General features: G+C 40.3%; 3 protein-coding genes, 1 long non-coding RNA gene, 1 other non-coding gene and 1 pseudogene across 13 annotated transcripts in view; 5 read left to right on the forward strand and 1 right to left on the reverse strand.

Moving 5' to 3' along the window:
• Positions 1 to 71: 71 nt before the first annotated feature.
• Positions 72 to 6,854, forward strand: LOC111321528 (glutathione-independent glyoxalase DJR-1.1). The gene is made up of 6 exons (XM_088730056.1): positions 72 to 371; positions 2,731 to 2,832; positions 3,547 to 3,606; positions 4,619 to 4,688; positions 5,846 to 5,926; positions 6,151 to 6,854. The coding sequence occupies exons 1-6, from the start codon at positions 276 to 278 to the stop codon at positions 6,306 to 6,308; spliced, it is 567 nt and encodes a 188-aa protein (XP_088586182.1). The 5' UTR covers positions 72 to 275; the 3' UTR covers positions 6,309 to 6,854.
• Positions 6,855 to 11,173: 4,319 nt separating this feature from the next.
• On the forward strand, positions 11,174 to 11,293 carry LOC148725209 (U5 spliceosomal RNA). The gene has a single exon (XR_015991305.1). It is a non-coding gene; the product is annotated as a U5 spliceosomal RNA (small nuclear RNA).
• Positions 11,294 to 11,587: 294 nt separating this feature from the next.
• Positions 11,588 to 18,934, forward strand: LOC111344245 (uncharacterized). 2 transcript variants are annotated; one of them, XM_088730635.1, is made up of 2 exons: positions 11,588 to 11,719; positions 11,939 to 18,934. In XM_088730635.1, exon 2 carries the CDS (start codon positions 12,052 to 12,054, stop codon positions 18,436 to 18,438), a length of 6,387 nt encoding a protein of 2,128 aa, XP_088586761.1. In that variant the 5' UTR covers positions 11,588 to 11,719; positions 11,939 to 12,051; the 3' UTR covers positions 18,439 to 18,934. The 2 variants fall into 2 exon arrangements, 1 of the variants encoding a protein (XP_088586761.1); XR_015990751.1 differs by lacking the exon at positions 11,588 to 11,719 and having other exon boundaries at positions 11,733 to 18,680; positions 18,900 to 18,934.
• Positions 18,935 to 19,643: 709 nt separating this feature from the next.
• Positions 19,644 to 19,757, forward strand: LOC148725210 (U5 spliceosomal RNA; annotated as a pseudogene).
• Positions 19,758 to 20,432: 675 nt separating this feature from the next.
• On the forward strand, positions 20,433 to 23,850 carry LOC111326018 (uncharacterized). The gene is made up of 7 exons (XM_088730049.1): positions 20,433 to 20,778; positions 21,258 to 21,318; positions 21,590 to 21,853; positions 22,266 to 22,421; positions 22,580 to 22,723; positions 22,829 to 22,945; positions 23,213 to 23,850. The coding sequence occupies exons 1-7, from the start codon at positions 20,575 to 20,577 to the stop codon at positions 23,263 to 23,265; spliced, it is 999 nt and encodes a 332-aa protein (XP_088586175.1). The 5' UTR covers positions 20,433 to 20,574; the 3' UTR covers positions 23,266 to 23,850.
• A 2,107-nt stretch (positions 23,851 to 25,957) lies between these two features.
• Positions 25,958 to 26,581, reverse strand: part of LOC111337939 (uncharacterized) — a 62,803-nt gene continuing 62,179 nt past the window's right edge. For 6 of the 8 annotated variants that reach the window (XR_015990566.1, XR_015990562.1, XR_015990563.1 and 3 more), the window contains one exon: positions 25,958 to 26,345. This is a non-coding gene — a long non-coding RNA (uncharacterized LOC111337939). Of the gene's footprint in view, positions 26,371 to 26,581 lie in introns of all 8 variants that reach the window. The other 2 variants (XR_015990561.1, XR_015990560.1) reach the window with 1 other exon arrangement.

Here is a 26,581-nt window from a genome sequence, read left to right on the forward strand (position 1 = left end):
TGTGTCCCACAATTCCTCACGTTACTATTCTAATGTTAGCTTTGATTAACGCGTGCGAGGCAAGGTTCGACTTCTCGAATAATTTCCAGACATCAGGCACGGACACGCATTTTAAAATCCTCAGAAAATTAATGTTCACAAACTAGAAGTCGAGACAAGAGCTTTGTTCTGTCAATGTCTGGTTTGTGAGGCCTTTATTTGAAAGTTTTATACTTCCAAGTTATATACTGTAAAGAATTAGAGGACTGGGTTCCAGATATTTGTGTTCATCCAACATGGCGAATTCGAAGGGTAGCGCACTGGTTATTTTGGCGGAAGGTGCAGAAGAAATGGAAGCTGTTATTACTGCGGATGTTCTTCGACGGGGAAAAGTAAGTGGTTTATGGAAGCCATTTTGGCAACTCTTGTGAAAAGTCACGGGTTAGGTTAGGCGATCTTAGGACGAGGCTGGGAGGTAGTTATAATTTTGTAGACCTGATAAGTTGAGCAATTATCCCTATATCGTTGCATTTGCAACTGTTATGACACAGGTATTTAAAATGAAAAAGAGGCTAATTTGTCATTTATTTCGACTTTCTTTAACCCCCTCCCCCATCCATTGTTGTTCATTACCAAACCTTTGCCATCTTGCAGACCAACATTGAGGGCAGGGGAGACAGTAAGTGTCCCAACAAAATTAATGTGTCTGGGAGTGCAGCTTGGGAATTTGGGATGTAATCAAACACCTGGTGTTTACAGCAAATTCTCCATGGTCTCCTCAATCCTAATCCTTTTTCAAGCCAAAAGATGCCATCTTTCACATAACTAGACACTGTTTGAACTCTGTTACAAAGTTATTCCCACTTAAGAGGACCATTCTGTGTAACCAGCTCCAGTTACAGACACCTCTTTTGCTTACAGGTGGAGTCATATTACAAGAGTTTTTACTGTGCTAACATTTAATGTAAGATAAATTGCACATCATTTCCATACTGTAAATGCATACTGTAACACCTTTCTAGGCCTCCTCGCAAGGGGGAGGGGGGGATACATTTTGGGTTAGTGCTTCCCCACATACTGTACCTTAAATCATGGAATCCCCCCTCCCCCTTGCGAGGAGGCCTAGAAAGGTGCTACAGTATGCATTTACAGTATGGAAATGATGTGTAATTTATCTTATTTATTTACTGTTAGCACAGTAAAAACTATTATAATATGACTCCACCTGTGAAGGTGTATAATTACTATAATTGTGGAGGTGTATAATTACTATAATTACTATAATTAATTATTATAATTACTGCATGACTCCACCTGTAAGCAAAAGAGGTGTCTGTAACTGGAGCTGGTTATAATTACTATAATTACTATAATTATTATATACTATAATAATTATATAATAATAATTATATAATAGTTATATACTATAATTACTATAATTACTATAACTGTGAAGGTGCATAATTACTATAATTACTATAATTAATTATTATAATTACTGCATGACTCCACCTGTAAGCAAAAGAGGTGTCTGACTGGAGCTGGTTACACAGAATGGTTCTCTTAAGTGGGAATGACTTTGTATAAGAGTTCAAATAGTGTCTACTTATGGGAATGTCTGTTAAGAGAACTTCTTCTGTATCTTCGTATTTCATAGTAATAATGAAAATTTTGGTGATATCCAATTTGGTGATGTTATATTTAAAAAATAAGGGAGAACTGTAATGCTAAGATTTCGTAAACTTATCTCTAAAGGTACTCTACTACGATTGTATAAGGCTTTTATTATGCCACATTTTAACTATTGTTCGTCTGTATGGCACTTTTGTGGTGCACGTAGTACTGAGAAGATAGATACTTTAAACAGGCAAATTCTTAGATTTATCTTGCAGGATTATAATTCTCCCTATGACTCTCTACTTAGCAAAGTTAACTCCAAATCTCTGTATAAAAGACACCTTCAGACTTTCTTAATTATATTGTACAAGAGCTTCTTTTTTAACTGCTATCCAGGCTATGTAAGGAATATGTTTAGTTTCTGGTCTGTATCCTATATTCTATGCGGAAATTATATTTTGTCTCTATCGTCTACAAAAACCACTACTTATGGTCTTCACTCCTTTTCATATATGGCTTCAAGACTGTGGAACTCTCTTCCGGACTCTTTTAGAACATCTGACTTTTCTGATTTCAAGCACAAGATTCTACAGTATGACTCTTTCTCATAGTTAAATTTTAGAATGTTACAATTTTACATTTTACATTTTAGTAGCATTTAGAATTATACTTGTAACTCGAAAATACTAGCTTATTTTTTAGCTACTCCAAATTCGAGATTAAATGAAGTATATGTATGTATGTATAAATCTCTCTTTATTAATCTGTAGGTAATAATCAAATTTTGTTCCTCTTGCCCATCTATGCAACACAACAGTTTTTTGTAGAAACTAGTAACCTTGTCTACGGGCCTGATACAGACATGAGTTATGTATATCTCAGATTTCTTTCTTTTTTTTTTTTTTTGGAAGTGCAAAATTAAATAAATGAATACAAATTTAGGTAAAAGTCCTGGCAGAGGGAAGGTGTAGATTACTTTTAGAACCCAAAGTTTTATTAAATTCAGTAGATGTAAAATTACGTGAAAATAGAATGAAAGCAGCACTTTGCTGTTACCCCAAGCCCTTTCAGGGGAAAACGAAAGTTGGAGTTACATGAAAATATAATTGACAAAAAAAAACATGTCTTGTACAGGTTAAAACAGTGATTGGAGGTCTAACTGGTGCAGATTCAGTTGTTTGCAGTCGCTCTGTTGTTGTTAAACCAGACATGAGTCTAGAGGATGCAGTTAAACAGGTATAAATGTTAACTGTATTATTATTGTTTTGGCTACTGTATTCTGCTGCTGTGGTGTCTGGTTTTTGGCAGCAAACTTGAAAAATTTTGCAAGAGGACAAATAAAAAGAAAGAAAGGTGGAAAAACTACCAGAACTCTCAGTAAATAGGTGGGGTACTTAAAATTTTTCCACAGCTTTATATCCAGAGGCTGTCAGAAAACTTTGAAGTGCAAGCTCTATATTTAGAGGGGCTGGATAGCTGATTTACCATGTGCTACATAGGAATCAGAAAAGAAAACTAGCAGGGGTACACAGCCCAAACACAAAGTACATGGTGATTTTCACTAGTTGCTTATTATTTTTTGCACCGATGTATGTCAACAGTTATTTGATACTCTCACTAGATTTTGTTCATCAAGTGATATAAGATGTGTTAAATTTAATGTTTAAGAATAAACACTAGCGAGAAAAACACACAACGTTTCGATGACTCCATGTCATCATTCTCAAGTGAGAAGAGAATAAAAATGAATAGTTAATTTATACCGTACGAAGGTGGCAAACGTAAAAAGTTTAAAATATTTAAAATATACCGTACGAAGGTGGCTAATTTATATAGTTATCTATAATTTATATATAATTTATTATAATGTGACAACTAAATTTTAATGATTTGTTACTTGAAATGGTCCAACTTATGTTTTGCTAACCTATATTGTGTTAACCCTGTTAGGGTCCATATGATGCTGTTATTCTGCCTGGAGGACTAGGAGGATCTAACAATCTGGCTAAAGTACACATACATTGATTTCTTTAGCATTACATAATCATACAGAATGATCAAACAGTAGTTATCTCAGTTATGTTTTTCATTATCACGTGATATGGGGGGTGATATGGGAGGGATAGCAGTCAAAGCATTGTGACAGACTGATACTGGTAATTAAATGTTATATTATATAGTCCTTACATTTGAGAGAACATTAGGGTCATTCCTTGCATCTGGAGTGTAGTATGTTGCAATACAAATATCTCTGAACATTTAATTGAAAAACAATTAATTGGACTATTTGTGGACCACACCATGGCAAAAGTAACAGAACTTATATTTTAATTAATACATTGAGTATTTGAAAAAGCAGCAACAGGTGTGTACATGTTTTTGATTTTGGAGGTTGTCCTGTTAAGAAGGAAAACTAAATATGATTACCAAATTTCCTCGAATAAGTGCAAATAAGTGCCCTCTCCCAAATGAGTGCCTAAGGCGATAATTTCAAACAAGCACCCCCTCAAATAACTGCCCCTCCCCCTCCTCCCTTACTTGTTGAAATAGTAGGGATATAAGGAAAACTTGTTTCTATTCCTACCTAATTCATAACTATTTAAACCTTGATAAAAGCAGAATTAGTACAGGAGAATCGTTTCTTTTCTGTTCAAGTTACTTCTATCCCGATGAGATGTTCTTGCAGAGTTCCTTTATGAGTGTCCTATTGCTGCATCAATTTAATACCCCCCCCCCCCACTTGATTTAGGCCCTCCTTCCAATAAGCACCCAGTCCTCTCCCTAAGCTCTCTCTCCTAAATTTGTAAATGAGTACCTGTTTACTTAAACAAAAGAATATGGTATTTTCACCAGTTTGGTGTTTGGTTGGTCTAGAAAAAATAAGCATCAAAATACTTTCAATTTGTTCCATATTAATTGACTATATTAAACAGCACTTGTCTAGCTTAGAGGGAATAATCCCCTTCTTCAGTGCTGCACACATACACTGTATCTATTAGGTAATGATGATCTTGTTTGTTAGTCTGCTAAAGTGAAAGAAATTCTTCAAGAGCAGGAACAAAGTGGAAGAATCATCGGAGCCATATGTGCAGGTAATTTTTCTCCAAGCAATTTACAGCATAGTCATAAACATGCACAAAGGTGTCTTACTACCTCAAAAATATTTAAATCCAAAAATCTATAAGAAGTGTTATTTAGAAAGTCCAGAAAAATTAAAGTGCACCTAAACCTCCCAATTTTTTTCGCTTAATGACATAAGCATATTTTTTGGAGGATTTCTGTGCAAAAATTTTTTTATTTGCTCAAACCTTCAATTTTCTGTGCCCAATCAAAATATGGAAAATCGGCTGCCATCTAGCCCCACGACCAAGTTTAAAGAGGAATGCTCTAGCGGGTAATGTGATGTCAAATCGAGAATACGAAAGTCTGCATTTCACACATTTTCACTTGTTTGGGAAGGTTGTAGTCGATATTGTCCGAAAATATGCCGACTAAGTGTGTTGTAGGAGGATGTAGCAACGTGCGAAATTTGCAAGAGGATATCGCACTTCATACATTCCTCTTACAACACACCTAGTCAGCATATTTCAGACATTATCGACGACAACCTTCCCAAACAAGTGAAAATGTGTGAAATGCAGACTTTTGTGTTCTCGATTTGACGTCACATTACCTGCTAGAGCTATTCCTCTTTAAACTCGGTTGTGGGGCAAGATGGCGGCCAATTTTCCGTATTTTGACTGGGCACAGAAAATTAAAGATTTAAGCAAATTAAAAAATTTTTGCACAGAAATACTCCAAAAAATAAGCTCATTTCGTTAAGCGAAAAAAAATTTGGGGGTTTAGGTGCACTTTAAGGTTGGATGGAGATGCTGTGGCTTAATGGTTACTCACAGGAGTGGATTAATGTGTACTTAGCTGAGACACTTCTCACAGTGCCCCCCCCCCCCCGCCATCAATGGGTACACATAGGTACAGCAAACTGTCATTCATCTGGGAAAACGCGATAAAATGTCAAGGGGGAACAACCTGCAATGGACAAGCATCCCATCTAGGAGTGGCCATACTTGTTTAGTTACCTCACACTACAGAAACCAGAATAAGCTCTGGCTCCTTGTGGGTCATCAGGGTTGAGAGCAGTTTTTATGCTTTTAACATTCCTCCTCCCTCAAAATTGATACAAGATGTTTGAGAAAGCATTTGGAGTAAAGAATCTGGGTATATTATGTTCTATTTGCATCTTTTTCAGCTCCAACAGCACTTCATGCTCATGGAATTGGAAAAGGGAAGACTGTTACATCACATCCATCTGTGAAAGATAAATTGGATGGTGAATAATTGATTTATTATTGCTAATTAGTAATACCATGCAATGAATATCTGGATACATATGTGTAAAAGTGCAGCTGTTCTGTTTTAATTTAAGACAAGGAAAAACTTGAAATACAACTTCTACAAAGGGAATTAGAAGTAGTCTTGTTATCAAGAATGACAAATTCACTTGTAATTTTTACATTTTTAAAAATGATTAACGAAGCCGTAATTTTATTTCAGGTTATAACTACTCTGAAGACCGAGTGGTCATAGATGGAAACTTGGTAACTAGTAGAGGACCAGGAACAGCCTTTGAGTTTGGCATTGAACTTGTGCGTGCAGTGCGAGGTGATGATGGTGAAGCTGACAAACTGGCAGGTCCCATGCTGATTAAGTAAAGCAACCACTCAGTTCCCGAGAAGAAATAATTAGTTTTAGCTTAAAGGCTAGATCTCAGTTGTGAATTAATTATTTGTAATTTATCAAGTCATCAAGTATTCTCGCTTTACTATAACTCGTGTTAATAACACGACGATAGTACAGAGGTTTGAATAAGAGCTGGTTGCTGGCCCCCTACCACCGCCTGTAAGACCCATTACCACCGTCTGCTGAGCCTGCAAGCAGTGTTCTGATTTTTATCCCAAGATAACTAACACATCTAACCGTTGATTGATAGTTATTGAATCAGTTAGTGATGAACCTTGGAATGAGTAATAAAAACATTTAACCCAGGTTTGGTTTTGCAACCATTTTGTTCAGAGATTATTGCTGTTAATTTTTTTCTTGTGAAGGCAAAGACCACTCCTTTCATTGTTTTATGAAAGATCATCAAAATAGTTATGAATTTAGAAAGGTATTCAAAGTGCACCTCTATCCATCTTAAATATGAATTGTTTGTTGGAAAAACATATTCTGTGGTCAATAAAAATTATTTTAAACAACAATCTTTTTGATGCCTTGAATGCTAGAAATTACATTCAGACCTTCGTAGATTTCAAGCTTTTTTGCTGACCATTAGGCAGGGTTCCACTATAGAAGAAATTTCTTACAGTATCAAAATCTCACGCTTTGTCAGAATATATAGTCAAACTTTTAGCAGCCCAAGAAATGCGGTTGGGATTCTCCTCATTCTTATATTATTATTAAATCTAAAAAATTTGGGAAAAAACCGTGACAAGCTTAATTGTCTCTAAATACATCAGAAAATGATGTCATATTTACCTTACAATGAAATTCCCCTTTTGGAATGCTCATCTGAAATGTACATGATCATATCAAGAGACAGCAAACAGGTCTCCTGTACGAATTGATTGTCAAAAAAATTGGTCGAAATCTTGAGTTTTATCTCAAATCCCATTCAGAGAAAGAGCAAACTGTCTGGAAAACTCTAAACTCTAAGATGTTTGCGAAGAATCCAACAAATTCTAAGATGTTTGCAAAAATTTCCAACAGACGAGAATCTACAATTGAAAAAGAAATGGAGGAATGTTGCTAGGAAGCTTAGGAGATCATTAAAGTAGTATTGGAAATCTAAGGCAGAAGAGATGAATCACAATCCAAGGGAGTTTTATAGAGTTTTCAAGCCTTTCCTGGACTCTAAAACTCAAGAGGTTGATGGCAGTGCGATAATTCTGGCAAATTGTGGCAGTGACATAAAGGATGATTGCTTTGTTGAATACTTTACAGGGATAGCACAGGGTTCGGTGACTCTGGGTTGCTGACATTAACTGAGGAACAATTACGTGACTTCAAGAGTGTTCAAGACATACGCGACAGTATGACAATTGTGAATGGACCCAAATTTAGCTTCAGTAAAGTCAGTCAAACCGAAGTGCAGTCAGCCCTTGCAAACTTGAACGTGAACAAGAGCTACGGTCATGATGGGCTGTCTAATAAAGTTCGCAAACTAGTTGGTGGTGCCTTGGTGCCATCCTTTGTACCGTTGCACTCATGTCCTCTTGTTGTAGATATGTCCTCTGACGTAATATGATACAATGGCAATCACATCCTGTGATCTATAGAGCGACACGTGGCTTGGGACTGGTTAAGACTCCGTTGCAGTTATGTCCTCAAGCAAGAGTGCTCATTCAAGGGGGTCGGGATAAGTAGAAAATTTGACTTCCAAAACATGCTGTTCGCATGTTTCCTTGAAGTTCTATCGCTCCTTCGTTAACGCCGTGTGATCGCATCGTTCTTCTAATCTAAACGTCCTAAACTTGGAAGAGCAACTGCTACGTAAATAACAAAGCGACTTGTCTTTTGACCAAAGGATGCGTTATTGTTCACGCTTTATTTGCAGTTGTGCTTTATTTACAGACGTCATTGTTCGACTTGCGACTTCAATGACAACATTTTACCCATATCACAATTGTTTTATTTTCTTTAATAGTTGAAGATCGTAGATTATGGTTCGTCGGCATAAAATTATATATTTTTGATGCTTCGCTGATCTGCCGGAGGTGAGATCGACTGAGAGGTCAAAGTTGTGATAATTTGTCTGCGTCACGAAGTCGTCCTTCAATCACAGAAGTTTAGCCTTAGTTCTGTCTCTGAATTTCATTACGGTCCGGTTCCGCTGATTTAAGCTGCTCTTATTTTAGTACTGTTTCTAAATTATTGTCGGATTTGTTGCACTTTTGGGTGGATTTGTCATAATTTACCCGTTTACGACAAATTCACATAATGATCAAATCGAAAATCGGGTAAAGTTGGCTATGGCAAGTCATTAGGATATATTCCACCTTAAGGACCTTAAGGATGAATTTCAAAGAATTTACCCCGTTTTTCTAGAATTCGCTGATCAAATGGAAAAACCAGGTAAAGCGGATGGCATATGGAAACTTAGCGTGTTAGCCACTTGCGGATGAATTCGTAGAATTTATCCCGTTTTTCTAGAATTCATAAAAAAATGGAAAATCGGGTTAAAGATTGGCTAGCTATGGCAACTTGAGATCCATCCTCGGAGACCCAGGGGCTGTGAGTCGTTTAACTTGAAATCGAACGGCACAGCCCCTGGGTCTCCGAGGATGCTTGAGATCTAATTAATTCGGAGGATGAACGCTTAGAATTCACTCCATTTTTTGTCAAATTCACTGAAAAAAAAAAAATTGGAAATTCGGGATAAAGATAGCATGTGGGAACTTCAGGTATTATTCACCTGAAACATGAAGGCTCAGAATTTGCCCCTTTTTTCTGGAATTCGATCGAATTCGATCGCTGATCAAATGGAAAATCGGGATAAAAATGAATGGCATATGGGAACTTAGCGTGTTAGCCACTTGCGGATGAATTCGCAGAATTAATCCCGTTTCTCCTGAATTCATTGAAAAAAGAAATGGAAAATCGGGTTGGAGATTGGATATAGCAACTTGGGATCTATTTCATCAGGGAGGATGGATTCTTAGATTTTACCCCGTTTTCCTAGAATTTGTTGAAAAAAAAATTGCAAATCGGGGTAAAGATATCGTATGGGAACTTCGAGAATTATCCACTTGTGGCATGGATGCTCAGAATTTACCTCGTTTTTCTGAAATTCACTGATCAAATGGAAAGTTGAGGTGACGATGGCATATGGGAACCTAGGGTACTGGCCACTTGTGGGCCGAATTCTCAAAATTCATCCCGTTTTTCTAGAATTCATTGAAAGAAAAAATGGAAAATCGGGTTAATAATTGGCTATGGCAACTTGGGATCTATTTAATTCGGAGGATAAACTCTTAGACTTCATCCCGTTTTTCGTCAAATTCACTGCAAAAAAAACATGGAAATTCGGGGTAAAGATAGCATATGGGAACCTCGGGTATTATTCACTTGTAACATGAAGGCTCAGGAATTCACCCCGTTTTTCTCGAATTAGCTGATCAAATGGGAAATCGGGGTAAAGATGGCATATGGGAAGTATGGAAAATCGGGTTAGGGATTGGCTATGGCAACTTGGGATCTATTAATTCGGGGAATGAAGTCTTAGATTTTACCCCGTTTTTTGTCAAATTCACTGAAAAAAAAGATGGAAATTCGGGCATATGGGAACCTCGGGTATTATTGACTTGTAACATGAAGGCTCAGAATTTACCCCATTTTTCTCGAATTCGCTGATCAAATGGGAAATCGGGGTTAAGATCATCATATGGGAACTTAGCGTGTTAGCCACTCGTGGATGAATTCGCAGAATTAATCCCGTTTCTCCAAAATTCATTGAAAAAAAAAAAATGGAAAATCGGGGTGAAGACTGGATATAGCAACTTGGGATCTATTTCATTTGGAGAATGGATTCTTAGATTTTACTCAGAATTTACCTCGTTTTTCTAAACAAAGTGACCCCAAGAAGTAGACGGATCCGAATCTTGGTCCTTGGGAAATAGCTAAGCTGTGCATTCCTGATTTGGGTCCAGGCTCCATTATAAATGGTGCGGACGACATGGATATTACTGGTATCCTGAACCTCATATACTGATGCAAACAATTTACCATTCCATAGCCTCTAATCGACGACGTTCGAAAAGCATGTAATACTAAGTGGGCTCGCGTGCCGAAGCTAGAAATAACAGATGAAAACAAACAGACTGTCTTTAATGCTATTGAAAAACTTCTCGGAGATTCTCAATTGGCCCATGACCCTGCCGCTTTAAAGGCCTGACAGGAAATATTTCAATTGGAATAAGTGTCCGACTTGCAAACATTTGAAGTCCCAGTATAGAAATGCGACGGAGAGAGGTGGTTCAAACATTACGAACGGACTGAAAAATCTAAAAGTGGACTCAGAACGCAATGAGGAATTTCGAAGGCAGTTGGGAGAAAATCTTCGTAACATAAAATCTATGATCTCTATTCAAGGAAAGCCTTCTTTTTTTTTAACATCGTAGACAGCAATTAATGAACTGTAAACAATATTTCAGCTTTTCGTACGATTTTACACTTGTAAAAGAGTTTTTCGACGCTTAATAAGATTCTAGTGGCTAGGCATGGATGAGTGCTTCAGTTTCTCTTTCGTCGCCCTGCATATTGATGGGCTCCAAAAGTACAATAGAGCGGACAGGAAAGGAGCCAAGTGTCCTAAACATTACTTAAGTCGGGGTCGTTCTCATCCTTTTCCTGGAAAGCATCACCACCTGTGATTGTACGCAAATTTTATAGTTTGTATAACGGTTTATTAAGACTTTCACTTTTCTTAGCATTTGGTGCGCAGCCGCATAACTGATAAATATAGACCCCACTTGCGCCAGCGAGTTATCCTCGACATACCACTCTACATCTTTCTCGTACTTCACTCTGGTTTTCCTTCATCACGCACAAATCTTTCGCCTTTTACTAAAGATTTCCGTGGGGGAGAACAGTAGGTTGAGTTTCTAATCAATTTTTGAGTCGCCCTGCCTTGAAGCGGGGCTCCCTAAATGAAGTAGAAGAGATGTAAACGGTAATTGAGATTTAATGAGCCAGTAAATCCTCTCTGGGGGCGCTTACGGAAATTAAAATCTGCGCCAAGCTCATTCACATGTGAAATTTCCTAGAAAAATAAGAAAGTAGAATCGAAGGAAAATCAAATAAGTACAATTTGGGGCCAATAATACCTACATTGTTTCCTATTAGAATGAACACACCTTTATCAGTTATCTAAATGAACAATGATTATCCGACCTCTGAGAAGTGAAGATAGGGGTGATTGTTTCATTACTTTTTTAGCTTTTGTGACGTTTGTAAGGTCCGTTCATTGCGTGACAGAAATTAGATATGCGCAATAACGACAAGGGCAAGGCTCAGAGTTCGATTAAAACGATTTAAGGTCTCATCCTTGCGCTAAGAGGGAAAAGAGGTATGATGAAATATATTTGATTTGAGTTTGATCTTCCCATTTATTAAGTCATATGGAACACGAATCTTAACTGTAAATCGTCGATTGAAATTGTGTTGTTTCATGTTAATATTCGTTCCCACGTGGAGTTCATTGCATTGTCATCTTGTCTAGTATTTATCGAACAGTTCTTATAATTAATTTGTGTCCAATTAGTGTATTGCTACCGTTTTGTTACAGTTTTTACGTGGTATTAAACATTTTACGAGTCAAAACCGTGAACGTATGGTTTCCTAAAAGCTAACGTCAGCTACAGTAAAAACTCTCCCGTCGTGCGAGGACGAAGATCGATTATGAACTACGCAACAGAACGAACCGAAGAAAACGCTGTAAACGTTCGGTCTTCCTCCCGCGAAAGAGTTCCGACCGAAAAGGGACTTGAGTACCAAACTCAATTGCTTCAAAGAGATGAAGATTCGGCTTTAAGAGCATGGAAAAGGCAAATAGAAACAACAAAGGGTGCTCTCGCATTCTCCACCGATATAACGCTTTTGCATCAAGAACGATGTAAGCTAGAAACACGAATGAACGATCTTGCGAATGCGTACTGCAAGCTGATCGATGTGCTGGACTCCGAAGAATCCAAATCCAACGCGACGAAAAATAACGAGAAGTTTCTACGGGAAACAGAAGAAGTTTGCAAAAACCTAAGCGCTCGAATTTCCGAACTGAAATCCGAGAAGCGCGAACAGAACGAAGAGCGCGAGTCTGTTTTCTCGAAGCGCTCCAGCCGGAGTAGGAGTTCCCGCAGATCTGGAAAATCATCACACTATTCGAGTTCTTCCCTCGGGAGGGCAGAGATGCTAGCCAAGGCCGCAAGACTCGGCGCCGAGCTAAAATTCCACGATATCGAAAGTGAAAAGGTCGCCGCTCTGAAAAGGCAAGAAAGTGACATCAAGAAATTACAGATGATCAAAGAGCTAGCAGCTACTACCGCCGAAATCGAAGCAGTAACCAAGCTCGAAGAGGAAAGTTACGAACGCAGTCTCCCAGAAGAAGAAGAAGACCCCTATGGCAGAATACATGAATATCTACAGTCACAATTAAGTACCGTTATCGACAACAGCTCCTCCGCCGAAGCTGTCCCAAACCTGGGGAATGTGGTCACTACTGCATCCCCCGAAATGAACGCCCATACTAACGTGACATTTTCGTCGATGCCGCCAGTAACACTCAATTCGCAGCAGCCTTCTTCCAAGTTACCGCATCCAGTGTCTCCTCCTTTCCCTGTGAAGTCCACAGCAACGCCACGAATAACAAATCCAGCTATTCTCCACACAGACTCAACAGCGGGAAGCGGTAATCCACTAGAGTTGACCGGTGACGAAACCATTCTCACGAAATTAGCCGATGTACTCGCTCAACGACAAGACAGAGACTCTCTACCTCGTCCAGAACCTGAAGTGTTTAAAGGCGACCTTCTTCGCTACCCGATGTGGATCAAATCCTTCGAGACATTCATCGAACGAAAAACAAAGGATCCATCTGAAAGGCTGTATTATCTCAGCAAGTTTACAGCCGATGGAGCCAAAGAAGCAGTAAGCGGTCTTCTACCCTTAGATTCTGAAGAGGCCTACGTTGAAGCTAAGAAGATTCTCGCAACCCGATTTGGCGATCCCTTTCTGGTTTCAAATGCTTATCGAAGAAAAATCAGCGAATGGCCAAGGATTCTTCCGAAAGACGGCTCAGGTCTTAGAAGGTTCTCAGACTTTCTGCAGCACTGCTGCACCGCTATGCACTCCATAAGGTACTTGGAAGTACTTAACGATCCAGAGGAAAATCAAAGGATACTTAGAAAGCTTCCGAACCACTTAGTTTCAAGATGGAGCCGTATTGTAGACAAGTCGATTGAAGAGGAACGAGAAGAAGGTCACAGTAGAGAAGCCTTGGGTCCAACCGAAGTTAATAGTACGGAAAACGCAAGGGGGGCCAAATACCCGTCGTTCGAAGAATTTTGTCGATTTTTGAAAACAGAGGCAAGGATCGCATGCAATCCCATTACCTCTCTGCAGGCAACAAGGGAAGAGGATTCGAAAGGAAACGGGGACAAGTGGAAACCAAACAGCAAATTCCCAAAGTATAAGGAAAGTAAAGATAGTGGATTCAGGAGTTTTGCAACAGGCGCAGAGGAAAGCAGGGAAGGAAAAGAGAAAAACAAAGAGGAAAACAAGGCTAAAAGGACAACCTGTCTCTTCTGTAAGGCCAGTCATGACATTGATACCTGTGATAAGTTCCTACGCCTGCCTTTAACGGAAAGAAGGAACTTTGTGCAAGCCAAGCGCTTGTGCTGGGGGTGTCTAAAGTGGGGCCACGTAAACAAAGACTGTCGTGGAAAAAAACCCTGCAAGACCTGCAATGGACCCCACCCTACTTCTTTGCATGACCAAACCTGGAAACCACAATCCAGACAAGAAACTCCAAACCAAGATAGTATTGCAAATCAAGATACATCTATCTCTCATCGTATTGAAGTTTGTAACATGAAGGGCTTCGACCATGGTACTTCCCATTCCCTGATCGTTCCGGTCTGGCTTTACCATCAAGATGACCCCAAAGTCAAGGTCAAGGTGTACGCCCTACTGGACGAACAGTCAGACGCATGTTTCATAAAGGAGTCAACGCTAACAGCCCTTGGCGTGGATGGCCCTAAAGTGGATCTAGAGCTTTCTACCGTACTCGGTCAGAAAACCATCACAAGTAAAAGGGTAACTGGACTCGCAGTTCGCGGAGTCAACGAAACGACAGAAATCACTCTTCCAAGAACGTACACTAGGAACGTGATTCCTGCTAGACGCAGTCAAATCCCTAGGCATGATACCGCTCTCAAGTGGCCTCACCTGGAAAGCATCGCCAGTCAACTGATGCCTCTTGATACCGAAGCCGAAGTAGGCCTGCTGATAGGAGCCAACTGCGTTCGAGCGCTTAAACCACACCAGGTGATCCTCGGAAACGATGACGATCCGTACGCAAAAAGGACCGCACTTGGCTGGGGAATCATCGGCAAAACCAACGTGCGAAGTCAGGATGAAGGCACCGACGACGTCAGAGACGATGTTTTCTGCAACCGTATAATCGCCTGCGAAGTTCAGCAAGAAATTCAAGCAATGTCGAACAAGAAGACATGCCACTTCGCCCTGAAAACGCAAGTAAAGGAAGTTTTAAGTCCACTCCAAATATCCAAGATGTTCACACTTGACTTCAACGAGCGTGCAACCGAAGAGAAATCCCTTTCCTTTGAAGACAGAAGGTTTCTAACCATAGTGCAAGAAGGTATCCATCAAAGAAATGACGGACACTACGAGATGCCCCTCCCTTTAAAGAATAATAGCGCTGAGCTGCCCAACAATAAGGAATTGGCGTTAAGCCGCCTCATGAAATTGAAGCAAAGGTTGAAGAGTGATACTCAATACCGAAAGGACTACGTGGACTTCATGCAAGACAACATTAAGAACGGGTTCGCAGAGAAAGTACCAAAAGAAGAAGTCTCCGATAAGAGCAAGCGAGTCTGGTACATTCCACATCATGGAGTGTACCACAAAAGGAAACCCGGGAAAATAAGAGTCGTATTTGATTGCAGCGCCCTGTATCACGGCTTCTCCCTCAATCAGCAGCTTTTACAAGGTCCAGACCTCACCAATAATCTTATAGGGGTGTTGTGTCGATTCCGAAAGGAACAAATAGCCTTCATGTGTGATATCAAGGCGATGTTCCACCAAGTAAAGGTCGACGGCATTCACCGCGACTACCTCCGATTCTTGTGGTGGGACGATGAGAACTTCGACAGCAGTCCAGTTGAGTACCGAATGTCTGTCCACCTTTTTGGTGCAACTTCCTCCCCTGGATGCGCTAATTTCGCCCTTAAGACCACTGCAAATCAATATGAAAGTGTTTGTGGAAAGGAAGCAGCCGACTTCATAAGGAAGGATTTCTACGTCGACGACGGATTGAAATCGGTCGCAACGGTCGAACAAGCAAAGAGTCTTATCAGCAGCACCAAGTTATTGTGTCAAAAGGGAGGCTTCCACTTACACAAATTCACCTCAAACAATAGCGAAACTCTCAATTCTATCCCTCCTGAAGACCGAGCCACCGACAAAAGGAATCCCAGTCTCGTAAGCAACGACCCAGCAATAGAACGCGCATTGGGTGTTCACTGGTGTATAGAGACCGATACACTTCAGTTCCGGATTGTACTAAAGGATAAACCACTCTCAAGAAGAGGAATTCTCTCTACAGTCAGCTCTATCTACGACCCCCTCGGCCTGGTAGCCCCTGTTATTTTGCAAGGCAAAAGTATCCTTCAAGAACTGTGCCGCGATGGAGTTGGCTGGGACGACAAAGTGCCTGAAGATATTAGACCAAGATGGGAGAGATGGCGTTCCGAACTTCCCGCCCTAGAGAAGTTGAAAGTGCCAAGATGCCATAAACCGAACGAATTTGGAGAAATTAAGACAGTGGAACTCCATCACTTTTCCGACGCCAGTCAGAACGGATATGGACAGTGCTCATACCTTCGCCTGACAGATAGTAACGATCGCATTTGCTGTTCGCTCGTAATGGGTAAATCACGCGTAACCCCATTGAAGCCCGTCACTACACCAAGGCTCGAGCTAACCGCGGCAGTCGTCGCCTCTAAGATAGGCTACGTCTTACGTAAAGAGCTAGAATACGAAGAAGTGAAGGAAACGTACTGGACAGATAGCAAGACGGTCCTGGGTTATATAAATAACGATGCAAGAAGATTCCACGTCTTCGTGGGAAATCGAGTACAAGAGATTCGCGACAAGACATCGCCAGAACAATGGCACTATATAGGAACAAAGGAAAATCCTGCCGACGTCGCCTCTCGTGGTTCTAGTGTGCAAGAATTAATCGGCAATAGCTTGTGGTGGAACGGCCCAGAACTTCTCTGGAAGCCTGATAAAGATTGGAATCTCACCGATGCTTCTCCTGAGATCTCACCTGATGATCCCGAAGTTAAAGGGGTTTCCGTTCTAGCGATACAAGCCCGGAAACCATGGTCTGTCCTGGAACGCTTAGAATACTTCTCCAGCTGGCATCGTGCCAAGAAAGCTGTTGCTGTTTGCCTTCGCCTCCAAGAGAAGTTCCGACACGCGAACAATAAGGAAGTTAAACAAGATTCCAGTGATTCGAAGCCAAGTAAATACATCCCTGTCAACGTCGAGGAATTGCAAAACGCCGAGGGCGAAATTATTAAGACTGTTCAGAGAGCAGCCTTCCCCGAAGAAATTAGTAGAATGAAGAAGCTGAACGTCCAAGAGCAAACACGCGATGAGAAAACCATCACACGCGGAAACAAGGCTATGAAGAAGGCAAGCTCTCTCTATCAACTGGACCCGTTTCTCGACGCAAACGGAATACTAAGAGTGGGTGGACGAATTAGACGTTCCAGCCTGTCGTACAGTACGAAACATCCCATCATCCTACCAAGGAAAGGACACGTAACCGAGTTAATCATCTGCCACCACCACCAGAGGGCCGAGCATCAAGGTCGCGGAATGACCCATAACGAAATAAGGTCAGCCGGCTACTGGGTGATTGGTGGAAGTTCGGCTGTATCGAACCACATCGCGCAATGCGTAAAGTGCCGGAAATTGAGGGGAACTCCCCAAGACCAAAAGATGGCCGACTTGCCAGAGGACCGTCTCGAACCTGCCCCTCCGTTTACATTCTCAGCGGTAGATTACTTCGGTCCGTGGTATGTAAAGGAAGGTCGCAGAGAACTGAAACGCTACGGAGTTCTTTTCACGTGTTTGTCCTCCAGGGCCATCCATCTTGAAGTCTCAAACAGCTTGGCCACAGATTCTTTCCTCAACGCCTATCGTCGATTCGTCGGCCGTCGCGGCCCAGTGCGCCAATTACGATCAGATCAAGGTACAAACTTCATCGGCGCAATGAACGAACTCAAGCAAGCTGTCAAGGAATTGAACCACGAAAGGATCAGAGAAGAGTTGCTCATAACCAACTGCGATTGGATAGAGTTCAAACCGAACGTACCACATGCAAGCCACTTTGGCGGAGTATGGGAGCGCCAGATAAGATCAGTGAGAAACGTTTTGGCATCGCTACTAGAGAGCCACGGGATCCAACTTGATGATGAGTCTCTAAGAACCTTTATGGTGGAAGCGGAAGCTATCGTTAATTGCAGGCCACTCACCGTGAACACCATAAACTCCTCACGGAGTCCCGAGCCACTCACTCCCAACCATCTATTGACCATGAAGTCAAGGGTAATTATGCCTCCTCCCGGTGATTTCAAACGTGCAGATCTCTACCTGAGCAAGCGATGGCGTCGCGTCCAGTACTTGGCCAACGAATTTTGGAATCGATGGAGGAAGGAATTCTTGCAGTCGTTGCAGCCAAGGAAAAAATGGATTGCAGTCAGAAGAAACCTACAAGTGAACGATATCGTGATTGTGATAGACGAAAGTTTGCCAAGGAACCGCTGGAAGCTTGCTCGTGTCCACGAAACCTTTCCCAACGATGACGGTCTGGTCAGGAAAGTTAAGATGGCGATTGCTACAGAGTGCCTAGACGATTCAGGCAGACCTACAAAACCGACTGCCTACCTGGAAAGGCCCGTCCAGAAAGTAGTCCTATTACTGCCTTGCGATCGAGTTGCAGACCAGGGAATCCCCACCGAGGAGCCGCAACTTTAAAGGGGGCAATAATGCTCTCCAAACTCTCATAGCATAGAAAGATAATAAGTAAAGAACAATACATGACTGATTAGGTTTGTTCCGTTTCGTAAATTGTTGCCAATTTAGGGGAGCCATGTGACGTTTGTAAGGTCCGTTCATTGCGTGACAGAAATTAGATATGCGCAATAACGACAAGGGCAAGGCTCAGAGTTCGATTAAAACGATTTAAGGTCTCATCCTTGCGCTAAGAGGGAAAAGAGGTATGATGAAATATATTTGATTTGAGTTTGATCTTCCCATTTATTAAGTCATATGGAACACGAATCTTAACTGTAAATCGTCGATTGAAATTGTGTTGTTTCATGTTAATATTCGTTCCCACGTGGAGTTCATTGCATTGTCATCTTGTCTAGTATTTATCGAACAGTTCTTATAATTAATTTGTGTCCAATTAGTGTATTGCTACCGTTTTGTTACAGTTTTTACGTGGTATTAAACATTTTACGAGTCAAAACCGTGAACGTATGGTTTCCTAAAAGCTAACGTCAGCTACAGCTTTACCCCTCATTTTCTTCTTAGATGGCTTGCTTCTTCTTTGTAATGGAAGAAAGCCTACTTCTTTTAAAACATTTCAGCCAGCGGGAGCGCTTTGAGGATTCGGTACCTCTGATCTGATACCAAACGGCGTTCCGACAGTTGACGCAAAAGTCTATATTAGGGAAACCTCGAATTCTATCCATGCGGACTTCGCGCAAAGTGGTTTAACGCGAAAGTTAAAAGAATGTGAGAAACCACGCTAGCGAGTGATCTCTCGCCTTAAGGTGAGTTCATTAGTGACCACCAGCAGTTGAAAGACCGGTAAACCCTCTCTGACGCTAATGGGATCTAAGATCTGTGACGATCTCAGATTGCAGAGACAAAACACTAAGTCGATTGTTGTGCAATATGGCCTTTAGTCAGGAATGAGAGAGCAAGAGTTCCTTCCCTAACGTGGTTTCAATTCCAATTTCAATTTCCAATTGTCTTAAAACCGATTACTTTGGTCGGTGCCGTTCCCATCATTTTCCTGAAAGACGTTATCTATTCCAGACACGGCCTATGCTTCTACGCAAATTCTATGTTTCCTATAACACCAAAGCTTTCACATACCTCAGAATTTAGTGCGCAGGCGCGAAAATGATATTTATAAACCCCACTTGTGTCAGCGAGTCATTTTCGACATACCGCTTGTTTCCTTCACCACGCATAAATCTTTCGTCTTTTACTAAAGATTTCCGTGGAGGAGAAGAGTTGATTGAATCTGTAGACCAATTTCTCGTCCCCCTACCTTGAGGCGGGGCCCTGAGGTGAAGTGGATAAACTTTTTGACGTTACTTTTCTATCCACTAACCGTTGAAAGAACGGTGAACCCTCTTTTAGAGCGGTTGGGGGAGCTAAAATCTGCACTGAGCAAGATCAGTCAAATGCGAGATTCGTTAAGACGAAAAAAGCAGAGTCGATTGTTGTGCAAGATGGCCTTTAGCCAGGAGTGAGAGACCAATTTCTCGAAGGCGAAAGCTCCTTCAGTAATTTGATTTTTGCATCCTCCGGATTTTCACGTTCGAACAGCACGCTCGAAGTCCCTACAAAAAAGACGTGGCAGAAAGGCTTGCCTAAGATCGATCTTTGCACCAAATGCCAGCGAGCATGCTGTGCGTTTACTCAAAATCCAGGATATAATTTCCTCTAAAATAGATTTTGTGTCAACTGCCGACACGCCGTTTGGTAGGAGATTGTGGTGTCAAGTCTGCTAAGCGCTCCCGAGCGCACTGAACTGTCTTAAAAGATTTGTGCGTGAAAAGGAGAACCAGAACTAATGGGTAAGAAGATGGACCAGAGGCATATCAAAGATGACTCGATGACGCATGGGTAATTGATGAGCTGTAAACAATATTTTCAGCTTTTTGTACGATTTAACACTTGTAAAAGAGTTTTAATTTCTAATCTGGTTTCGGACGCTTCAATAAAACTTTAGAGCCCAGGCTTGACGCTTCAACTCCGGCGTGATGTCAAGAGGTGACGGCACAAACGCGTTACCATGCAACCAGTCATAAACAAATCGAAACTTTTTTTCGCACCAAGAGCTCGGTTCTTACTGAAGCAAAATGAAAGAGAATGAATTTTTCGTGTTTATCAAATATTTCGAGTGAAGATATTAGTTGCAAAATGAACAAAAACATCTCAGGTCAGCAAGAGTCGGTGAAGAAATCCAGTTCTGCGAGAATAGTTGATGAAGAAGTCAGTGTCACTAATCGTTCCGCTGAGAGTTATCATGAGCCTCTGGAGGCCTCTCATGGGGCAAGGATCATGGTTAATGAGGTGGGTGTTTCCCAATCATTACGGCTGTTTGTTTTTCGCGTAAATTAAACGTTTGGTGCAATTAAGTCAGAACTTGTTATAGGAAGGAGCACGAAGAAAAATCTTAAGTGATTTTTTCGTCGGACGCGTAAGTTGACTTTATTCGATATATGAGCTAAGAAAATAGTTCGTAATTGGTTCACTTTGAATCATATTTGAGTTTCCTCCCAACGCCCAAACTAAGCTCAAACTTAAGTCCGTTCAACATCGGAGAAACTTTAAAGGCAAAAGGAAATTTTTTGGATCAAAGATGCTCAGGTGAGTTTGGAAAGGTTCCTTCGTGAAGAGATGTCGGGAAAAGTGCGCGCGACTAAAATCATTAGATTATGACGTCACTCCGTGGCATTCCACTATCTATCCGCCGTAAGTTGACGCATTGTGTTCTCAGTTTTTTTGTTTACTTCATTCTAAAATTGATATGCTTACATAATCGATTTCAGTATGTGAGAGAAGAGGAACAACTAACGCAGAAGATCAAATACCTTGAAACAGAGATTAACGGTTAGTTTTATGTGATGACGCATGCAAGATTAGACAAGCGCGTGCGGACTGAGAAGCCATTTAATTAAAGGATCCAAGACTCAACTCTGTGTCCCTGACAACAAGTCTTTTACCCCCCCCCCCCACCACCTCCCCTTGCCCCAATCCCCTTTCTCGTTCCGTCATGAGCAGTTCAGTTAGTGTTATGTTTTCCTGATCTGACTCATCGTTCTAAACTTCAAATTAACCCATCTTTTATTTCGAGTAATTGTAATATTCATATTGTTAACAGCTAGGAAGAAAGAGATCGGCTTTCTTAAGGAAACTCTCTGGGGGAGAGACAAAGAAATTGCTGATCTAAAGAAAAAACTGTCACAACTGCAACAAAAGGGACGGAGAAATAATTTTGATATTGTCAAGCACATGGCGACAACGGATGAAGAGCTACAGAAGGCGAGGATGAACATTGACGAGCTAGAGGGCGGCATTATTTTCAGTGTAATAAAGAATGAAATAAAAACAGAAGAATCCCAGAGTGAACCACAAATATTTAATGGTGAGTAGCGATGGCGTCTACTCAACCGAGTGGTGACCACGCGGTTTGTACGACTGCCTTGTTTTCATGAACTCCAGGGATGCGTAAGGGAATAGAGATGGGGAGAGATCGAGGGTCTGCACCATCTTTCCCTGAAAATGAATCGGTGCTTTTAAAGACCGGAAAGATGAAAAAAAGCGGTTAAGATTGCGGTTCACGCCATGGGCGAAATCGTAACTTACGGGTCTGATTTAAAATACGTCCCCCATTTCACAAAAAACTCAACTTAAAAATATAATATTCCATCCTCAAGACGAAAAGAGGCACTTTAAACTGAAAACTTTTGAATGTTGATAACGTTTGAGAACGTGTTCTTCCATGCAATATGATTTTCATTTCTTTTGTTTTGGTTTTGGTTTTTATTTTCAATTAGGCATGGACTATTTTGACCTTCAACCGTCATGGTTTGACACTCTATCAAACAAATTTGGATGTTTCAAAGTTGATAACTCTCCAGTAACAGCACGAGATCTTGAAGCTATGAAAAATGTTAAATCAAATTTAAAGCTCTCCACTGAAGCAGCTAAAGGTAAGAGGAATGAAACTTGCTATGCGATTGCACACATCCAATAGTCCACAGCGAAAGCAATGTATGCTAATACGTGACAAAACAGTTGGACACTTGGAATCGATATAGCTTTTTCCATGCGCTGTTTGATTTTCATTTATCTTTTTTCTTCCAACCAGGCAAAGATTACTTTGACCCTCAACCGTCATGGTTTGACACTCTATCAAAAAATGGTGGATGTCTTAAAGTTAAAAACTCTCCAGTAACAGCAAAAGATCTTGAAGCTATGAAGAGTTCTAAATCAAATTCAAACCTCTCAAAAGGTATGAAAAAGGAAACTTTATTTACCTAGACACTAGTCAATCTGTAATTAAATCCGTGGGTAGGCAATTAAGATTTATAACACAAATTTTTCTTGAATTTTCTAGCGAGCGCATATTCTTTCCATCGCCCAGCACCTCCTATTCTGGCGAGCATCGTTCCAAGTGGATCTCAAATGACTTTTGCTTACCAGGTGATCAACCAACACTACATTCCTCAAACTGGTAGGTTGCTGAAATCAAATTTTACAAACTGTAAAATGCCTGTTATAAGCTCCCTTGGGTCAAACATGGTAAGGGGTTTGGGTAGGAATATATTTGGAGGAGCTCACACTGGGGATTCTCATTCTTGGAGGGGGGGGGAGTGGGGGAATTCATATCTTAGGGGCATGACTTATGTAGCACTGAGAACTCTCTTGGCAACTCGCACAGAATCAAGCTGATTTAAGTTATACAATATCATTTTGTCTCAATTTTTCGTTTTTTCCACAGAACAAGGATTATTAAGCAGAACTTTTAACAAATGGTTCGGATCATACTTCTGAAGTAAGAGCTATACGATTTTTTCAGTAAATTAAAGGCAATAAATCCGTCAATATTTAACATTGTACCGAGGGAAGTAATTAATTAATTCTAAATGAACACTGATTCCACTCTTGATAACATCGGTTATGAGCGAGTTTGTAAATATGTAAATAGTATTGTCATGTTTGTAAATTAACTGATGAATGTTAACCATATTTGTCAAAATTGTTAATATTTTTATTCAAATAAAGTAACATGAAATAAGAAATGAGGTCTACTTTTGAAGACACAATCAGTTGAAAAAGTAATGAATTAGTAACTTCTGATTAGTGTCCTCTATAATGTACTAAACATTATTACTAAATAATTAATTTAGTAAACACCTCGGCAAGGTTACACGAGTGTCGTTGCATTCTTTATTCAATCTTTCCAAACGTTTGTAGATAATTTAGCATATGCATATATAACAGTCCTGATGATGACGGTGTGAACCGGGTGTAATTGCCGCTGACTTGACTTGTTTGCATTATATTGTTTGAATATATCAACAAAGTTGAAATGGTAAATTGGCCACCGTTGTTTACATTCGGCCAACTCGTTCTCAAATTCAAAAACCAGAGGCATCACAGCGGCCAAGTGATAACAAGTCTAACAAAGGGCACCATCATTATCAGCCACTCAAAGCAAAGACATGCGAACTGCCAAAATTGCAGAAGAACGCACGTGACAAAGTCGTGTTTATTTGTAGCTTTGCATCTCATTGGCAGAGAGGGTGGCGCGAGTTTTCTGAACCAATCAACAAAACCAACGCAGTCCTAAATTATTTTTTCCCATCTTCCTCTCGATTACTTTTCTTTTCATCGTTTTATCAAATCTCTTCTTTTATTTCTTGTGGTTTTCGGCTTTGTTCCGAGAAAAGTTTGAAAGTCTACAACTTTTGGAGTGTCCTCCTAACATTCAAAGCCTTAACTACGCCGGTAAACCGACAGAAAGTGCGGCCTATTGATTTTTTGAAGTACCAGTAAACTTCCATTTTCTATGGGTTTTGAATAATTGGGGAGCGCTTAATATCTCAGTTATTTAAAGTAATTTAAATCTCACGCTCCTTCCAAGTTGCACTGGATACATTGGAAATTTAAATCATTTTCATACGACTGCAATCGGGATAGATCCCGCCAAAAACGGTACTTTGTGGAAATGCGCATTCATTTGTATTGAGTAAACATTTTAAAAAACGGAGCTCTTCGATAAAACACCCGACATAGTGGAAGATTTTGAAGGGGGTACTACAATTTTCTGGGAAAACGGAAGGGGGGGTCAGTCGTCACAAACAAAATGTTAAGGGAGGATAAAGAAAATTGATTGGCAATTAAACTGGCTGTGAAAAATGAAGAGATCCCATACTGAACTCTAATGCAGCTTAAGTCTACATCAAAAGAAGAAATCTACACTTTGTTCCCTTTGGTCATTTGAAATGACCTTTTCAAGCAAGTGACAAAGGCGAAATATCAAACTTGGAAGGAACGTATATCGGGGGTCGTGATGACATGAAACCTGTTGACTTCAAAAGACCAAGGAAAGGTTTCTACAGTTTATTTGAGGCTCCGTCTTACTTGGTAGTTGGCATGTGAAATGACCATCTCAAGCAAGTGACAGGCGAAATGACGCCGGGTAGGAACGTAAGCCGCCACTATCCCCACTGCATAAAAACATGGAAAGAGTAACTGAATGTCATTTTGAACCAATCTGAAATGAAATTACCGCATTTACTCGAATAAGCACCGCATTTGAGACAAAAAATTGTTAAGCACTACCTTCGAATATGTTAGGATATATTCTAATTGCTGGATAAATTGTCAGAATTTATTGCCTTTTTTCGAGAATTTCCACATTCAGGGAAAAATGCATGGAAAAAGGGGTTAATAATGGATATGTCAAGTTTGGATGTATTGCACATGCAGAGTACGAGCTGTGAAATTGTTTTGATTTTCGAATGCACTCAAAACGTGGAAATAGGGATAAACAGATATATTGCAGTTGTAAGTTAGATCGCTGGAAGTGCACCCTTAATTAGCGTAAGAAAATTTCGGGTCGGGGGGTAGTTGTCGGAAGGCTATCCCAGGGTGAAGTCAATAATTTTAGCCGGTACTTTGTAGAATCCCCTGCACAAAGCCTTAGGATTATTCGACAAATATCACTTAGTTTGAGGAGATTATTTTGCTGGAAAAGAGAATGTAGCCTTCCCCATAAAATATTTATCAGTATGCAAGTTTTGGTGTTATGTTTCACCACTGTGATGTCCTGATTGTTGAAAAGGGTCTGCATATTATTCACACCCTTGGAATTTAAGTCAATTTAACGTTAAAAATGTCTTCAGGCAACAAGAAATTTTCCCAGAAGTCGCTGTATACACAGATGCATGTGCATATATTGACGCCAAACTATTGATTTATCTTTGCTTGACAAGCAAAGTGAACGTTTACGTAGAGGCCCACGGGTACTATTCACCGCCATATAAAACATTGTAACAGAATAATTGAAGGGTTCATTGCAAAAGAAGCCCTTGGTGACTTAGGATGAACCACTGTCGTCCCATTCCAACGTGCTGCCTGTTTACTTGTGGAACCGAAGGAGAACTTAACATGACATCAAGAGTCACTTAGGAGGGCTTCACAAAAGAAAAATCTATGTAAGCAAAGGAAAAGTTTTAAGTTTCTCTTCCAAATATTTAATGCCTTCCGATGACACTGACGCACTAATATGGCTGTCCTATTATAAACAAGATCATTAATCTCACTTAAAAATAAAAAAAAGAATCAATATACAGTACATTTATATCCCTGATAGGGTAGTTTTCCAAGAGATTATGATTTCACATATTCGAAAAAAAGAGGAATTACTGTGTGACACAGATATATAGGTTTAAAATTTTAAAAGGGATAACTTAAGTATAGGTATGTGTCAGAAAAATGATCTTCTCCCCTTCTTTGTTTCTCTCTTTTCGTTTGCTCCTCCCTTTTTCTTTGTTCTTCTCTTCCTCTTTCCAGCTGCTCTTCCATAACTATTTCCTGTTCCAGCCAGTCCATGTTAATCACATGCTCTTCAAAACATAAGAAATGTATCACCTAGTAATATCAATATACGACATTTTACAAAGCTGTTTAGCCCTGAGCCTCCGTGGTTTAATACTTCCTTCAAAATCCGTAAACATGGCCGTCCAGTGATGGCCTTTGTCAAAAATATCACCACCAATGTTCATACTAGAGATACAATAACGTTCACCCTAGAATGTGCACATGAACCATTAGGGAGAGTACTTCTTTCCGTGCCAATATT

This window comes from Stylophora pistillata, chromosome 8 (assembly GCF_964205215.1).
Source record: "Stylophora pistillata chromosome 8, jaStyPist1.2, whole genome shotgun sequence".
Classification (NCBI taxonomy): Eukaryota; Metazoa; Cnidaria; class Anthozoa; order Scleractinia; family Pocilloporidae; genus Stylophora; species Stylophora pistillata.

What these genes read in the sequence shown, in the direction of transcription:
- LOC111321528 (XM_088730056.1), top strand. Translation starts at nt 276, where the DNA reads ATGGCGAATTCGAAGGGTAGCGCACTGGTTATTTTGGCGGAAGGTGCA. An exon ending in TAGAGGATGCAGTTAAACAG is followed by an intron (nt 2,833 to 3,546) that starts GTATAAATGTTA and finishes TAACCCTGTTAG; the next exon opens with GGTCCATATGATGCTGTTAT. An exon ending in GATCTAACAATCTGGCTAAA is followed by an intron (nt 3,607 to 4,618) that starts GTACACATACAT and finishes CTTGTTTGTTAG; the next exon opens with TCTGCTAAAGTGAAAGAAAT.
- LOC111344245 (XM_088730635.1), top strand. Translation starts at nt 12,052, where the DNA reads ATGAACTACGCAACAGAACGAACCGAAGAAAACGCTGTAAACGTTCGG.
- LOC111326018 (XM_088730049.1), top strand. Translation starts at nt 20,575, where the DNA reads ATGAATTTTTCGTGTTTATCAAATATTTCGAGTGAAGATATTAGTTGC. An exon ending in CTCCACTGAAGCAGCTAAAG is followed by an intron (nt 22,422 to 22,579) that starts GTAAGAGGAATG and finishes TCTTCCAACCAG; the next exon opens with GCAAAGATTACTTTGACCCT. An exon ending in ACACTACATTCCTCAAACTG is followed by an intron (nt 22,946 to 23,212) that starts GTAGGTTGCTGA and finishes TTTTTTCCACAG; the next exon opens with AACAAGGATTATTAAGCAGA.